The sequence below is a fragment of the Eleginops maclovinus genome, chromosome 12 (genome assembly GCF_036324505.1).
Source record: "Eleginops maclovinus isolate JMC-PN-2008 ecotype Puerto Natales chromosome 12, JC_Emac_rtc_rv5, whole genome shotgun sequence".
NCBI lineage: Eukaryota > Metazoa > Chordata > Actinopteri > Perciformes > Eleginopidae > Eleginops > Eleginops maclovinus.
Genome location: NC_086360.1, coordinates 20,046,384 through 20,063,904, shown reverse-complemented (window position 1 = coordinate 20,063,904; position 17,521 = coordinate 20,046,384). Strand labels below are relative to the sequence as shown.

The window sequence follows — 17,521 nt, the reverse complement described above, 5'->3', positions numbered from 1 at the left end:
TTGATTGACAGGTTAGCGCCGTCAGTGGGCGCTAGCCGCTAGTTATCTGCTCTGCTAGCTCCGCTAACAGGCTTCTGCACTTGACCTGTCGGGCATGTTGGTGGTCTTGGTGCCTTTTGAATGCAAATATCAGACATAATATGGCTTGCTGTGCGATTAATTGTACTAACAGACCGTCTAAGAAGTATGGTCACCAGTTTTTTCGGTAAGTGAAATTGTATTCTTATTTTATTTATATTTTAGCCCCGTTAGCACTAATTATCAGTGTCTGCTCCATAGAATGTATAAAGTAGCTTCTGCTCACTTGTTAGATTCGCTCGTTAGATAGCTCATTAGCCGTGGTTTAGCCTTCGAGCAAGACGCCCAAGATGCTAAACGGGAGCGTATGATAGCCACCTTGCCGCTGGAGAAAATACTACCACATGAGAGTAGCATACGGTAGCATGTAGCCTAGCTTGGAAGCCTTCGCTAGCTTGGTAGCTTCGAGCTAGATGGGCGTGTTTCAGTAGCCACGCCCGCTTCAGCTCCAACCCTATGTCCATATTTTGAGATTCCCTTGGAATGAAGAGTGCATTACAAATTAAATATATTATTATTTATTATTATTTGGATTAGCCGGGAGTGGGCGGGAGGTAGACTGAGAAGATGTCGACGGTGGGAGTCGCCCACTTTGAGCTTCATTACGGCTCTTCACAAACCTATGAGTGACGTCACGGATACTACGTCCATTATTTATACAGTCTATGATGCTAACAAAAAGGTACACTTTGTTCACTAACACGCTACTACTGTTATGATTATAGAGTTTTGTTTCCTGTTTTATTTTTGAAATGTTTTCCCTCCTGTCTGTCATTACTGCATTTGCTTCCTGTCTGTGTTTTCCCTCCTGTCTGATTGACTGATTGTGTTCACCAGTTGTCCCTGTGTTTCTCCAGCTGTGTCTTGTCTTGCTTAGTCCCTGTGTATTTAGTCCTGTCTTCCCTTTCTGTTCCTTGTCGCGTCGTCGTCATTCCCATGTGTATTTTGTGGTCCAGTTCCGTTTGTTTCCCGGTCCTGTCTAACTGTCTGGATTCCCTCGGCTGCCCTCCTATCTTTCTGGTTTGTTTTAGTTTTGTTTGATACTTTTACCTTTTGTTTGTACTTTGCCTGCTTACCCTAGTTTGGTGTTTTGTTATCAGCTTTTTGTTTAATAAAGCTCGCTTTTCGTTAAACCCTAATACCTGCCTCCCTTTGTTTATAATACTGCACTTGGGTCCTGTCATCAATCCTTGACAACTACGCTGATTTCCCTCGCTTTGTGGACCCTAGTATTACAGGTGTGGTAACGTTTGGTTTACACATGTCAAGATATGCGGGCTAATTAAGCTTTATAAATGCAGGTGTGTAGATTGCACCTTGTCCTACCTTACTTCCTGTCACAGGGTGTATGGAGTGGACTAAATGTCTGTGCAAAATTGACATTCCAAAAACACTTTACCTATTTTTTGTATTGATTTGTTTAGAAAATAATATTTTGATGTGGGTTTTTTTTCCTCATTTTTATATAACTTTAAACTCTAGGTGCAAAGGTTTCCTGGAGCAAATAGAAAAATGTACTAGATAAACTGAGAATGGCTTGCTTTACCGATTGATAAAGAAACATGTGTAGTTAATGAGGCTAAACTAATTTCAGTTACAAAAGCCTAAACAAAAACAATCGACTGGACAAGAAGAAGAAGAAGAAGAAGAAGAAGAAGAAGAAGAAGCCTATTTGTAGGCCTACTCTTTGTTTTCTTTCTTCTGTGTTGTTGAAAGCTCATGGCATGGTAAAGTATCATGCCCTATATCGAAGGTTTCATCCATCAGTATTATTTTAAAGTAATGTTGTTCATGACAGGCCCCAAGCAGGTTAGGTGGGTAATGATGTAAGGGCAGCTCTTCTTGAACCTAAGGTTAGAGATCAAACATGCAGTCGGACCCTGCTCTCCGATTTGATAGTAACAAATGTTGATATGTTAATGACTCTGGATAACATTTCTGTTTTGCAAGCAAAAGTTTATTGTGCTTACTCTTGTTTTTTTCTTTAGAGTCAATTATGAAATGACTGCCAGAACTTGGCATTAATCCCTTCCATCATTTACTTTTCAAATCAAGCTGAGAAACTTTGGTTTTTATGCCCCATATATCCTATTGAAAGTAATGAAGTTGTGGCTAGGAGCTTTATGCTCTCATTTCGGTAATGAAAAGTTGTATACCCTCACCTAAGCTGGATTTGTGGATATTGTAGAAGTGTGTGACTTTGAGTTATAATCCTTGATGGGCAAGGGAAGTGTTAAGGCAGCACATAAATGCATTGTCAATAATATTGCAATTAATGAGCATGCACAAAATGCACATGCATCTGTAGACCTTTTTAGCTCGATTACCAGCCTGAGTTGAATGTTCATTTCACTGATATTGTTGTCCCCTCAAGTTATTAATAAAGCATGTCTTTTCTCTTTATAATCTCATTTTTTGTAATCTCTTCTCTCTTTACTACTTTTTGTCTCATGTTCTTTTATCACACATCATATTCATCTCTCATCTTATCTCAGTTGACCTCATCTCATCCCCTCATTACATCTACAGCCCATTCTGCTCTGTCTTCATCACCTTAATTTACTCTTGACAGCCATTGTCTTTCCATTTTTCTTATTTCTTACATCCTTACATAATAGACTAAAATCATACAGTATATCTTAGATATGTGATTGCGCATGTATTCATTCAAGTTAACAACAAATTATTATCCCTGACTGAAGTGAAACTTGAGAAGATGATGCTGTCACTTAGTGTTTACCACTGCTCTCCTCATAGGTGAAAGAATCCAACAAATGAACAATAGATGCTTGAATAAACACGGCATCAACAGGAGGTGCATAACTAGCTCACGCTGAATGCTAAGATTTTATTTGGCGAAGTGAGATCCCTGTGTATTATGTAACTGACCTGGTAAGTGCTGAGATGAAACTGCAAGATCCGTTGAAATGAAGTCATCATTAATAGTTGCTCTCTTTTATCTCTTCCTCTGAGTGCATTGGACTTCTCATAGGGATTTAATGGATTAGAGATCTATGGCCATAACTTCATTGGGGAGAAGTGTTCATGTGCTAAATCACTTTTAGACAGCAATCGGGATGATGCTCAGAAAAGCAGGCCTGAAACACTTAACGAGTGCTGTGAAGAAAAGCTTTAAAATAACTGCTGCCAGTGATACAGAATGCACTTAATGTGCACACATATCTTCAATATAATTCTATCGACAGTTCTGTTAAATATCATAACAGCCGGTCTGAAATGACAGGACATATGGGAGGATGAGTGAATTGGATTCATGTCAAGGGATAAGGTACGGTTCTAGACATCACTTTAAATATTCACTCATTTATTATTTTCATTACATATTTTCTTCGATATATGTTTTGATTTAAAAGATATGTCACAGACCTAGAGGGCTGTTACTCATTTATGTGAAAGCAGCCTTAACTAGCCCCTTGCTGATATCCTTTTGTTTATGTTTCTTCTAACGCACTCTGACTCAGCATGGCTAGCAGTTTGGGAAAATACCTGCCATCAGTTTTCAACAATGCTGGTGGTGTGGCTGATAATCACCTCCCAGCTGGCCACTTTTCAAGAAAGGGAAACGCATGATGAACCTTTGGACTTTCATTGGCCTGTTGCAGCCCCTGTCTACTGGCAAGGACACTGTGACAGATGGACTGAGAAGCTAGGGCACAGAATCCCTATATTGGGCGGGGGGGGGTGATGTAAGCAGGCAAAAGGAGGCTGCCACTAGAGCCTGTAGCCTGAGTATATATCTTATCAGTGGGTCTATAATTGAAATAATCCTTTACACAGCCAGGATGTCTGCATGGGGTGAATGTGATGTACATGATGAAAAAGCCGAGCAGCTCGTGAAGTAAGACTGTTGTAGGTCATGATCACATACACTGGCATTGGCTGTAGGCATATGGCCCATACGAGCTATAGGAGAGAGTTAAGAAAGCAGTGGACTGGCAAATCACTGAGCGCAGCACATGATACGAGCTTGCCTCCTTTATTTGATTTCCTGGTCAATACCGCCTCCTTAAGGATATTGATTTTTGGAAATAGCCTTACTTGAAAGAAACAAAATCCCCAAGAAGCGTGATTTTACTATAAGTATACTCACAGAATCACTTGCGTTTTTACGCAGCTGATCCTCCTCTCCCACCACCGCGGTCGGGTGCACCACGAGTTTTTCGAAGCACGCCGAGCCGAGAGAGGAGCTCTTCTGCTGGTACGTGATCAGCTGGGATATGGCGAGTTTGGGGCTTCCGTGCGCAGTCAGCTCGGGTTTGCTCCCCGTGGATCCAGAAGCTGCGCCAAGAGGGTGTAGAGGCTGCCCTTCGCTGCTGGTGCCGGGGACCTCGTCGCTTCCATGGGAATTCACTTCTCCTTCAAAAGACGCCGGTGGTGTGCAACACAGATTCGGCTGAGACGACGAGAATACCCGGTCCAACTGTTTCTTTTTCCTCTTAAACATCCATAACCCCGATTCCTTTTTGCTGCCCTCCGTGCCCCCGGAACTCCGACGCTCCGAACCCAGTTTAGGACTGAGCCAAGGCTTGGTTTTCTCCTGGAAATTCTTCCACATCCTCCGTTGGTAGGATAGAGACTCTTGTCCTTTGGCGCTGCTCTCATGCTTAGGTGATTTCTGCTCCATGGTGCTTGTGCAGCATCCAGCCAGCCTGAGCACACTCTGAACAGTGGAAGGATGTCACTGTTGGGCTGCTGCCGTTCCAGAGCACTTCCACTGATGATCAGGTTTAGAGCGCCAAGAAGGAGACGCACAATGTGATGATGGAGGGGGTGTTGGTCTTCCAACTAGCGTTGTAAAATGCCTGCATGCAGCACCGTAAATTGCATGCCTTGCACAGTGCAGCACGTCGGATAGACAGCAAGTAATAGCCCCATCTGTTGAAGATGAATCTAAGATCAGTTGTGAAGTTGGAACACATGCAGTGATACCTAAAAAATGATGAAAGGTGATGCTCCGGGTGGTTGTTGCGTACCTACTTGGTCCACTGTGCTTTACAAGGGTTAAGTCAAACTTCCACAGTAATTGTTCTATTCAAATGAAGACTGCACCACGCCTCCCTCTGGCCAACCATGTCACTGGATGCTGGTAGTGATTGCATAACACAACCCCACAATGCCTCGTGGAGATGTTTATAATTCTACTATGTCACCCCCATCTGAGTGTATCTCTTTGTAGCTAGTGCTTGGTGTTATTCAGGCTCTAGATTTGCTCTTCCAAAGCATTGACCTTGATAATGCCAGGGCAGACAGTGAGTCTAGTGAAACCTCAGAGTTTTGAAAGACTTGTGTGTGGATGTTCTTTCACTGTGAACGTTATCACCCACATGCAGCAGCGAGCACGCAGCACTGAACAGCCTCTTCTCTTTTTAGATGCTGTGCTGCTGCGCTGCAATCATTCATTACGTTTTCCCCTCTGGCCATTGTTTCAATGCAGGACTATTCTGTGCCCCTGGTTAATATTGTTCCCACTGTCACTTAAACAAACAAACAGAGACAATAGAATAGATAATTACCAGAATAAATTCTTCTCTCTGTTTAAGCCTTCCACATGTACGCATCCGAAAAAGGTCACAGAATGACCTTTTATCTGCAAACAGGTCTGATGTAAAACAGAGTAAGGGAGAGTTATGCTGCTTGCATGGTCATTTATTCATGCGACACACACTAATATGACCTTGGTATCACTTGTAGGAGTGATGATGGAGGTGTCATTGGTGCTAATAATGCCTTCTGTTGCAAGCGCTTGGCCTTGACCCTTTTAATAATTAAAAAATGATAATCAGCTTTCAATGTTGTCTGATGATTTAGGGCAACAATGACCTACAGTACATTATATTACTTGACATTTAGTCGGGTCTTTAAGTAATCAGGTTGTTTATCAAACCTTGGATGAGCATCCAATAATGACTTTTGTTGCGGCCTGGGATCAGCCATCCTTCCTGCAAAATGAAACACTTTAATTACCACCAGGAGGGCACTGGCAGCAACCGTGGGCTGCCCTCTCTCAGTGAAGTAGATGGAGACGTGAGAATGGGAGCCAAACAATTCCTGTGAGCTACCATCGGCTTTCTCGATAACTGATGAGTCTGCATTGAGCAGGCGTTTCCTCTTAATAAGCCTGGACCTGTTGATAAGAGACTCTGTAGTGTGTGTGGCTGTGCACACACAAAGCACTCTGCAACTGACACAAACAATTAAAAACTCAATGAATCATGTCCACTGTCTGCCTTTGCATTAAATATAATGCAGTGGCACAATACAGCTTAAGTCGCACTGTATTATAAGTATATAGGTCAGGTTTTGTGCACTGTTTTGCCTCTCAGAATAAGAGTAAAGCTCAACATACAGTAAATATGTAATTATATTGTGTGCAATAAAACACTAGGCAGTAAGGATGAAGCAATTTAGCAATGTTTTCCTTATAGTACTCCCAGTTCCCAGTTCGAATAATTACATTTTCTTTCTTACAGCCTCAGCAAGAGTAATTGGAGCTGTATAGTATGACCTCTTATTGCAGGCAATTGATTTATTTAAAATAAATACTCAAACAACTTTAGGAGAGTTTTTGGTATGGCTTAAATTCAGCCAAAAGGAAAGGAGCACCCAATAAGGGCTGGATGGTAGTATTACATTGACAAACACAATGCCTTAATTACTGAAACATAAACCTTTAATGAGTATTAGTGTATCATGATCAGGATAACTCCAGGATGCCAATTAAAGTTAGACACCAAATTAAATCAAAATGTTACATAACAGTTTAGCAGCTTATCAGAATTGAATAAACAGTGAACTGTGATTACTAAGTCAGGAACTGGAACACCATCAGGATTTTAGATTTTGACATCTATAAAGTAATTATCCATCCATGTCAAAAATACAAACAGGTGCCTTGGTACATTTCAGTTCAAGGTTCTGTAAAAGTGCTATTCATACATGACTGTTACAAAACTTAACTCAATGTTATTGTTTCCTGAGTTAATAGAGTCAGTGATTCTGATCCGATGCTCTTTTAGTTGAAATCAGTGAATATCTCCTCACAGTCTGCTGCTGCAAAGGCTGTTATGTGTGCTGAATAAAAGTGTTTGTTCAAAGCCCTGGCTTCGCAAATCAGGTAGAGAGGTTACTCATGCTCGTGCACAGGACAGGGGAAAGGCCATTGATGTATGAAGAGAAAGGCAGTGGGAGTGAGAGGGATGATAAATATCATTTTTGGGTAAGTTCAAATATCAACCATTTTTCTCTAAAATCTCTGGCTCCACGTTTAAGCTGCTTTGGAAAGTGTCCAATGCATCATTCATTACTATGTTGACCAACTCACACTGGCAGGCACGCCTCACTCATGGAGACGGCAGTTACCAAGACACAACACAAACACCACAAGAACCGGCTGAAGTAAAAAGCAAAGGGCTGTGAGTATTACTGAACATGTAAAAACTGTTTGATGTATTGTTGTTCAACTTGGGAACATTTGGCATTATTTTGGTTGAAGTATGCCCTGATATGACTTTCAAATGTTGATTTTAATTCAAGGGAAAGGGGTAGTTATACCCTGCAAATTCCAAACAGTCTTTTTCTGAACAGTTTTTTTAAATAAATCATTCAGTGGTGATAAACTTTGATCTACTATGATTTTATTCTCTGCACTAAACATTTTATTGTACTACATTACACCAAATATTTAATATGTGTTTTTTATTCTTTTTAGATAAGAACAATGTCACGCAAGTTGCAGCCCTACCAAAAGCCCGGAAGGTAACTTTTCCCTTTTTATTTCCTCTATTTAATGTTTATATATTACACATTTTCTAGTACCTTTCTTCGTCACTGTGGGTCATTCATTTTATTCAATTCTAAAACCAGTCTGTGTCCAGCGGTAGATTTTTCCCCTCGCTGATTGGATGGAGCTACATTTCGGATCCATCAGCGACCTTTCTAACACCGGTGTGAATCGCATTGATCAAATTAATCCTTAAGCCACAATAGCATCAGACAGGGTGACACAGCACGCACAGGGACATGAAGACAGTGATAGATTTGGTATGAGGAAGACCAGAGGGTATGAAAACCAGTGCACATCTCTCTATCTGTCTGTCTTCATTATCCTTCTGGGTCGATGAATGCTTAATTGAATCATAATGTCTGCCTCCAGTGCTAGAAGATGTAAACCTTTTATGATTTATGACACGTCTCCCTATACTGAAATCAATATTATGGGGTTTCAGGAGTCATATTTTGGTTTTTCTGTTTCCATTTACTTCATGATGATGTCTTGGAGAGCAGTCTGAGCGGTCAGGAGAGGACACTGGCTGTGCTGCTAGAACAGGCTTTCAGGATCAGAGAGGAAGTGGCAGCAGGTCTGCAGTCGGCCCAGGGCTCCCTCCAGGTCGAGACACTGTCCCGCAAGCTGCTGGAGAATCACATACTGACCATAACACGCATCGTCAAGCAGCTTAGCATGGACATACAGGTACCCAGATGTATGCACTAATGGATTTCATGGATTTGTCGGGTATATCTTTTTATTATCTATGAAGTCATTGTCTATGTGTTTGCATCCAATTTTCTCTCTACACATCTAGTCGTCTTTTCTCATTCCTTCTTTTATCTGCCTTCCTCTCTTCTCATCTCCTTTGATGTGTAGCACACTCCCGGACACACAGTCGCAGCTGATTTGATTACACCTGATAGAATGGTGCAGCGTCTGAGCAAAGCCTGCCCGACTCCTCATCAACATCAACCCGTGGAAATTTTGTCTATACATGCAGAACATTTTTTTTATGTACAATTATCTTTAATCGAGCACAACATCTAGCCCCTCTAGTTTGATAACTGACTCATACAAACAGAGCACAAAATGGTTACTCATTACTTCATTAGTTCATAACAACTGGGCTGTTAACATGATTAGAGGCTGTCATTATCTGAAATATAACATGAAGCCTGAGAGCTAATTCATTATGCACATGGAGGAATTAAGCTCAGGCGGGGAAGTAAATGTGCTGGGTAATCAGATGAAAGGAACATCACACAGTCACTACTTGCTCTCATGATAATTCAGAGCGTCGTATTAATGTTCGGGTTATCAACATCAGGGATATTGCACCCATTTATGGACTGTTTCATAGAAGGATCATTCATTTAAACGTGGTGATGAAATGTCTGGCATTTTTAACTTTCTAGAGCAGTTTTACCCACATTGGTTCTTTTAACAGCATTGAAAAGAGGGGCAAAAAGGGAGTTCATGTATGTTATAAAAAGCACCACTACTAAAATGCTCTCTCTGTTCCGAGCAGGCCCTTGAAAGACAGATCAACCAACAGGTCTCCATCACCTCTGAAACCACTATGGCCCTTCAAAACCTGGACCAGAAGAACATGGCTGACATTGGAGACCTGAGAGGAAGAGTGACCAGGTATGTAGACCTGATTGTATGGGTCAAGTAATGTCTGCAAACACTGTGATACAAACTTTTAGTTTTCAGATACAACCATGACGACTGAAAACAAGCACACTCAACTTTCGTCTAAAGTATTATTTTAAGGTATTACGCCAATACTTAGACCCAGGTCTGCTGCACAGTTGACAATCTATGGGTATGACTTAGCTTTCTTGCTGATATCTTAGTTGTTTACCTCTAATGAAGTCTGCTTCCTGTCTGGCAACTCTTTACAGTCTCAAAATTTCAAATCCAGTGTGGCATCACCTCTGACACTCCAACAGAAACAAACACTTAGATTGCACACATTAATTATTTTGCTCTCACCAGAGTGAAGTTTCCTGATGAGCCTTTACAGATAATGTGATGTCTGTGAAGATGGTGCATATGAAATTGCATTGCCGAAAAGGAGGCTGTCACAATTAGGATTGCATAATGATTAGAAATGTTCCCCTGTAGCTACCTAGGCATTATTATATTATCATTATTAGATTTTGAACAGCCATGGCGAACATTGCCCAATACTGCTGAGATAACTTCTCCTAATTTCACATCACAAAGAGACAATAGGTGAATGTTATTTTGTGAACATCTTATTTCACAGCAGGCTCTTCTCCTCTGTGGTGTTTAAGAGGTTAGTGGTGAGAGAAGATATTGCTTATTACTCAACAAACAGCTGATTTATAGTCCAATGAATGCTGTAGAAAAACCTCACCTACTCAGCCTAATGACCTCTCTTGTGAGTAAGTCATAAATAATCAAGTAGGTTAAGGGCCAGTGGTTGTAGATGAACTGTATTGTTTTGTGAAATCTTTTATGGTACAGATGCAGTGCTCCACAGGGAAATAACCCTTATTTCACACTGGGCATCTTAACATAATAATATTGAAGAAGAGGGAGAGTGTCTGCTGGCTGATGACATCTTAAATTTAGCACAGGAAGAATGAGAGCTAAATTGCTATGTTGGTAGCTTTGCCCATCATCAGTTACAAACACACTTCGAATGGAACGTTCAAATGTGTTATTTCACTGTTTGTCATTGATAAACTATCTCTGCTTGATTTTCAGCAGAGCCTTCTTCTGGCTTCCATTAGCATGCCTTGGAAATTATTGAACGTCTGAAATGTGATCAGTTCAGAAAATGCTTCCTCCATGTTGTCAAAAGCATTTTGCTCATCCCCCTGACTTGAAACCTTTACCTCAACTTTCTTACCACCCCCCTTTTCTCATGTATCAAGTGTCCCTCTCTTCATCCTCACCTTTTATGTCAGGTGTGATGCCGCCATCTGCAAGCTTAGTGCTGATGTGAGCTCTGGGGAGCGGTGGCTGATTAGACTGCAGCATGAGGTGGCAGAGCTCCGGTCAGCCATGGACAAACGGCTCAAAGAGATGGAAGTCAAAGTGAGAGACATTGTGTGAAGGCTGACAAATGGTTTGATAGATGAAATGTAAGTGTGACATTTTTAGACATACCAACATTCTTCTTATTTTCTGCGACATTCAGGACATCAAAACTTGGAAAAACTGCAAAGGAATATCCTCAAATGTAAATGTGCAAAGCTCAGATATTCCCATAAGCTTCAGTTGTACGTAAGGTCTATCACTAATTAAGAACTGTGAGTATTCTATCACACTTAAATTAGATGGTAAACAAGTTAAGCAAGTTAGCATTATTATAGTGAGCATGTTAGCTTGCTGGCATTGGCATTGAACTCACAGCACAACTTTACTTTTAAGCAGAGAATTAAAGACATGCCTACATGGTTTTGGACACTTAATCTTATTCTCATATATCTTAATTTATGCCACTTTTTACACTTAGTAAAGTATACCACTCTCTCTGTTTCTCACACACAGTGTGTTGAAACTGCGATTCATTTACTCTAGTTTCAAATTAAGGAAAAACATTTTCTTTTGTGAATGGATTAAGGTATAACAAGGGGATTATGCTGCCTGAATGAACAAAATAATAAACGGAGGGTATACACAGGGGGAGTATTTGTTGTTTATCCTAGAGAGGATAGCAAGTGGTGTTGTGATGGAGCTTTATTCCTGCGAAATGAGACTGGTCTTATCAAGTAAATTCAGAGGCTCAACCACACTTTCTGAATGAGGTAAATGAGATGTGAAATTAATTCATACGGGGATTTCAGGGGGACTCAATCAAAACAGTGTTAACTGCCTTTGAGGTCAAATTCAGTTTACAAAATAAATATATGGGAAATTTCTTAAAATACTGGATTACGACACATACAGTTTGTCACATGTTATAATATACTCTCCAGCACTGAACTAAATCCAAAGCTGACCATAACTGACCATAACACTCACTCTGGTACGCCTGCTCTCAGTTGTGTTTGTGGCACAGCAAGGTAAATCCCTGTGATGGCAGTACATTAGCTGTGGAGCAGTGGTCAAGCATGTCCCTTAAAGGTAATTTAAAAATCAGAGAAAGTGGGTCACCGTTGTTACTCCCAGTCTTGACCAGCTACAGGAGTGGTGCAGTGCCTCAATCACCTTGTCTCAGCAAAAACTGTAGAGGGTAAAGTTCAGATCATTGAGCCAGCACCACAAGATGTCACATAACAGTATGTGCTGGTGTTTTTCCTTGTGCTCAGATTTATTATGACCTTGGAAAGCTGGAAGCCTCATCGTCAAAGCATACCCAGAACCAAAAGAGCTCCATGGCTGATCTGCAACTTAAACTACTTGATGACAGGTGGGGCCATTCATTAAAGAGGAAGCTCAACCCAAATGGGGGTTACTTGTTTATACCATTAAAGCAGGGGTGTCCAAACTTTTTTCACCAAGGGCCACATACAGAAAAACATACGAAGGGCTGGGCCCCTCACTAGGGGTGAGGTATATTGCCTCATAAGTTAATTTATAAGTTAGAAAATGCTTTAAGATAACACTGCCTACATCACAGCTCTCCGTAGGGTTTAATTTATTCAGTTGGCAGCTCATCCCTTAAAACAGAAGCCTCTCATTGCTTCTAAGAGGAAATAGGAAGAGTATATTTGCAGCTTTTTATTTAATGAAGTTATTCGGCTTTTTTCTTATCAACTAAGCTTTGTTAGAAAATGTTTTCATCTTTAATTGACTCAATTTATTTTAAAAGTGGGCTTATTAACACATGAATACTGTGTAATATCTGTTTACATATATCTTTAAGAGGGGACAGTATAAGATAAGCACAAGTTCAATTTGTGGGCCATATTTCATTATACTTTCTTAATTGACTGAGGGCCGATTCAAAATGGCCCCCGAGCCGTAGTTTGGACACCCCTGCATTAAAGCATTTATTTTGATTTCCTTCCCTTCTTCTTTCCATGGACTGACATCCATGCACAGTGGTGCTTCTGAAGATTAACAGCAACATAGTCGACGGTAATATAACTATTATGGTGGTGGGGGGGGGGGGGTTATAATTTCAACTGTATTTTAGAAACATCTGTGAGTGTGCTGCTGGTGACTGGGATAGTCATTTTCTATTTTGATATGCTTTTAGCAGCAGCATCTAATTAATTGATTGATTAATGCACCCTTTTTATTCTGGCCAAATCCACATAACAAATAATATTCCAATATTTACTAATTTGGTTATTAAATACTACCCCCTGTGAGTCCTAACTGAAGAAAAGTCTCATTCGGCAGCAATATGAAAAATGAATCACATAGTTCTGCAATGGTAGAAGCAGAAAGACAGAGACATGAATGAGGAATATGCTCTATTTAGCATTGCTGTGGATCTGTTAAAGAAACTAGGTCACTGACAATGCTTGAAACAAAAGAACAATGGATAAAATAGATCAAAATAACACTGTCTGTGTTTCTGAGCCAGGTGAAGTAATTACAAAACAAAGTTTGCAATATTATATCTTCCATCCATTCATCTATCCGTGGTGCTCCTTGCTTATTTAATCTCATGAACATCTATCCCACAGAGGGACATCAGAAGATTTTGAATCCTTTCAGCTTTTTGTTAAACATTCAATGTGAAACCCTTATCTCTGACCATCTAATTTATTTAAAATAGTCCCATCTACTAAACTTAAGTACATAATTTAGGGCCTCAAAATCTCAAACAACACCTCTGACAGCCTCTAACAATCATCTTCTACATTACCTACACACACACTACACTCAATAGAAAGGCCAGCACCCACATCTCACAGTACATGGCCACTGACAAAAGAATCAAACCTGCTTGATAATAGGTTTCAGACAAGCTCAAAAACACGACAACAGCAAAGAATGGAAGCACACTGGCCTTCTTACAGCCAAATCAGACGCCACTGTCTATTATTCACTGCCTTAACAACTGTCAATATTAGCTAGATTAGCCAGCCAGTGTGGAGATAACATTGAGGTGTCTCTATAGCAGCGGACCTGAAGATTTTTTTGTTTTTAAGCAGCAGTCTGATTAGTCTTGGTGTAAAACACAGACACACTTAAAGTCCTGAAATGGGTCGCATTGATTTTCCCATTTAGGATGATTCCTAGTATTAAGAAGAAAAAGAAGGACAAATGAATTGAAGTGCCAATGTGTTTTTACATTCTATAAATATTTGATGAGAGACTGTGCATTGTGCGTTATGGTACAGTACAGCCCACAATGTTTGTCTCACTCTGCTTTCATTAGAGACATTTTAACATCGTTGTCCCAGAAGGCTGTGTGAGTAATGGTAGCTTCAAATACCTCACCTATATAAATGGCAACCGGTCCATTACTACAGGGAGATTTGTTTTGCTTGACCAAAGAAACAGTGCAGTAAGATCAACATTAAGTGTTTCTTTTCTTTTCACTTTATTTAAATTTTTTACCTCAAGAATGTAAGTCTGTGTATCTCTGTCCACATTTGACATAAACTGGCAGAACATCAATTATTGATTTATGATTGAGGATTATTCTTTTTATGGAAAAAAACACATTCTTATTCCAATGCCAAGCACCAACCATGAGCTGTATTAAATGGGCCTTACATCAAGCATTGCAAATTCTTCTACTTAGCCTTTTTTTTAAAAAACCTTTCTAATCAAATCTAATCTACTAATGGCTTCTTTAGTGTCTAGTGTGAAATAAAGAAATTCAAATTGCAGCTTCTTAACTTTCATCTGTGCCTGCATTTTCAGAGTAAAGCATACCAGATCATTTACTTTTTATTCCTGATGACTTTGCAGGATTTCAGGTGAACTGAAGGGAGCCAAGGAGCAGACGGATTCTTTAAGGAAGTGGACAGAACAACAGCTCAATAGTTTGGCCCGGACTCATGCGGATCAAAGCCAGGAGCACCGCACAAAACTGCAGGACAAAACGGTACAGCAGCTGACAGTATGACCCACAATGTATGCAATTGTTATCAAAATAACAACAAATAAGTAGAAAGCAGGCTTTATTCAGAATAACGTTTATCTGTACAATTAGTTTTCATCTGTCTTTACTGTCATTGTTATGACCACTTTATCAAACTATTTAAACCTGCAAATGTGACTCAGCAACTTTACATTGAATAATGATAATTAGATGGTGAGAAAGCTGCAGCTAAAGCGAGGCCTTTCTATTGGTGAGTTACGCAAGACATTTTTAAGCAATGATAATTAGATGAGCAATGAGACAGGTGCTATAATTACAAAGTTAAAGTCATATATCAAAATAAATATGGAGTTGTATATCTTAAACTTTACCAGCAGTAGCTTCAAAACCACAATTGAAAAAAACATTGGTTAAAACTGTAACGTGGATTTAAAATGTTAGTTTTATTGTGTGTGTTCTGTATTCAGTTTGAGTCTAGATTAGCTGCGCAGGTACGTGCTCTGGAGGCCCAGGTGGAGCAGTTTGAGGCCCAGCAGGATCATGCAGACCGTCGTCAGTCAGATCATCTGAAACACTCTGAAACAAAACTGAGTAAGAGAATGACCTCAGTGGAGAGCAGCCTTCATCAGGAGCTGCAGCTGCTCAAACAGGAATACCACAAAGGTGGGTTATCACTGTCTGTAACAAGCTGTCATCAGTGAGTAAATGCACACATATGTTCCATATACGTCAAGGAAAATGTTCACGTGCAGGAAAGCTTCACAAAAGACTCAGAGAAACAGAGACAGACTGTAATTACTCATGTTTTGAAGTGAACTGGCTACTTGACTAAAACCGTTCATTTATTTTTCCCACAAATGAGAAACTTAATATCCCATAGGTCAATATGAGTGAACTATATATTAATTGTACTGATAATAAGGGCAGCAGGGCTTTTTACACAGGAGGCAACATGCCTAACTAAGAAGCTTTTTAACTCTCACATCATGTTGTTTCATTAAATGTTTACATTGTGTACAGATGTTACTCAATATCGACAAGTTTGTATATCTGGAGCTACTTTAATGATGATTTCAACCAGAATCTCTTTGACAGGCTGGGGTAGGATGTAAATTCATACATGTTGACTCATAAGTCTCACAACAGACTTGAACCAAGGTTAAAGTCTAGATAAATTGTATTTGAGCTACAGCTGCTTTGTGTGGCTAACTCAAATATAATAAATGATGGGTTATGTCATGCACAACCATCTGAGTAAGTCAGTACCGCATCTCAACTCTGCATCAGGCTGCTGTTGACATCCATCCCCTCGCTGATTTGCCAATAGCAATCTCATATCCGAGGAGCACAAGGCCTCAAACCGTTCCCACTTTCTGTCAACCTCTCAGTCCCTTATTAAAGTATAGACAAATAAAAAAAAGACGCTAAGACACCCTACAGTAAATAACAGCAGGAGTAAACTGCTCTATGAATCATCGCTCTCAGTGCTAGAAAGCCATACGTCCAACACTCTATTTTAGGTATAGGATGAAAAGATGGACAGAGGGTATTAGATGGGAGAAAAGCAATACATAATTGATGAGTGTCGTAAATATTCTTGGCAAGACAGGCGGGGAGTCAGACAGAGAGTGATTTAATATCCCATCATTGTTGAAAAAGTTTTTCCCTCTAACCCACAGCTCATACTTACTGGATATTACTTCTTAAAGTCGATAAAGTCATGATGACTGATGATTAAGACAATAGGACATGTTCACTAGAGATTAGAAACAGAGAGCAGAAGAACATAAGAAAGAGAGCAAAACTGATTTTCTACACCCGGCTTACTTTTGAACAGGTTTCCTCTCAGTGCATGATGCCATTGAGTCCCTGAGGCAGATAGGTGACATCAAATCCCGCCTTACCAAGGAGAAGCTACAGAAGGATATCAGGCACGTCTGCAGCAAGGTGGCAGAGCTCAATGACTCATGACTTTATCAACTGAAGAGGAACTCAAATTTTACCGTTGTATCTATACTTCAGCACAGTTGTTTTAAAGTTTAACACCTTGCCAGTTAGTGAGTGTTAACTGTTATCGCAATGGTTTACACTTCTTATTTAAGAGTCCTCAGCTACTTGTGCTATTGTAACATGTAATTGAATCAGCCTTGACATAAATGATCACGTAAATTGTGTTTTCATTTAAAGTAGAACATCTTTTTATGTCTTTGAAAAGCTAGCTAGCATGACAGACATGCTAACGACAATTAATTGTGTTTACCGATATTCATACAAGATGATAAAACTATTGTGACAGACAGTTTTTCTCCAAAACATTTTTGTAATTACAATGATTCAACCTTTATTGTTCTTTTTGTAGTTTTTGTCAAGTAATACGATTAATAAGAAGCATGTTTATCATTAATGAAGTCTACAGCCTTCACTTATCCTGGACACTTATCGAGGTAAAATCAAAGTTTTTTGTTAGTTTAATAAATGTGTTGAGTTGAATAAGAATCAAGTTTAGTTTATTGCCAGGTATGTTTACATGGAATTTGTTTTTGTGTATGATGGTTCAAACAGTATTTACACCAAATTAAATAAAGATTTTTTTTTTTTAAACTTCATATATGCCAATCACTTCATGCATGGGGGCATTTTATGCAAGTATTGACTTTTGTTGAAAC

The 17,521-nt window shown here is 39.8% G+C and overlaps 2 protein-coding genes across 6 annotated transcripts in view; one reads left to right on the top strand and one right to left on the bottom strand.

The window, feature by feature from the left end:
• Nucleotides 1-5,071, bottom strand: part of mctp1a (multiple C2 domains, transmembrane 1a) — a 134,538-nt gene extending 129,467 nt beyond the window's left edge. For all 4 annotated transcript variants that reach the window (XM_063896734.1, XM_063896736.1, XM_063896735.1 and 1 more), the window contains exon 1: nt 4,190-5,071. In XM_063896734.1, the coding sequence (XP_063752804.1) occupies nt 4,190-4,723 (534 nt within the window). In that variant the 5' untranslated portion in view covers nt 4,724-5,071. The remainder of the gene's footprint in view (nt 1-4,189) is intronic.
• fam81b (family with sequence similarity 81 member B) lies at nt 80-17,521 on the top strand. 2 transcript variants are annotated; one of them, XM_063896742.1, is made up of 10 exons: nt 4,217-7,315; nt 7,429-7,511; nt 7,808-7,854; nt 8,383-8,569; nt 9,396-9,514; nt 10,810-10,939; nt 12,157-12,257; nt 14,723-14,858; nt 15,323-15,518; nt 16,693-17,521. In XM_063896742.1, exons 3-10 carry the CDS (start codon nt 7,817-7,819, stop codon nt 16,824-16,826), a joined length of 1,041 nt encoding a protein of 346 aa, XP_063752812.1. In that variant the 5' UTR covers nt 4,217-7,315; nt 7,429-7,511; nt 7,808-7,816; the 3' UTR covers nt 16,827-17,521. The 2 variants fall into 2 exon arrangements, with proteins under 2 accessions (XP_063752811.1, XP_063752812.1); XM_063896741.1 differs by lacking the exons at nt 4,217-7,315; nt 7,429-7,511 and adding an exon at nt 80-205 and having other exon boundaries at nt 16,693-17,520.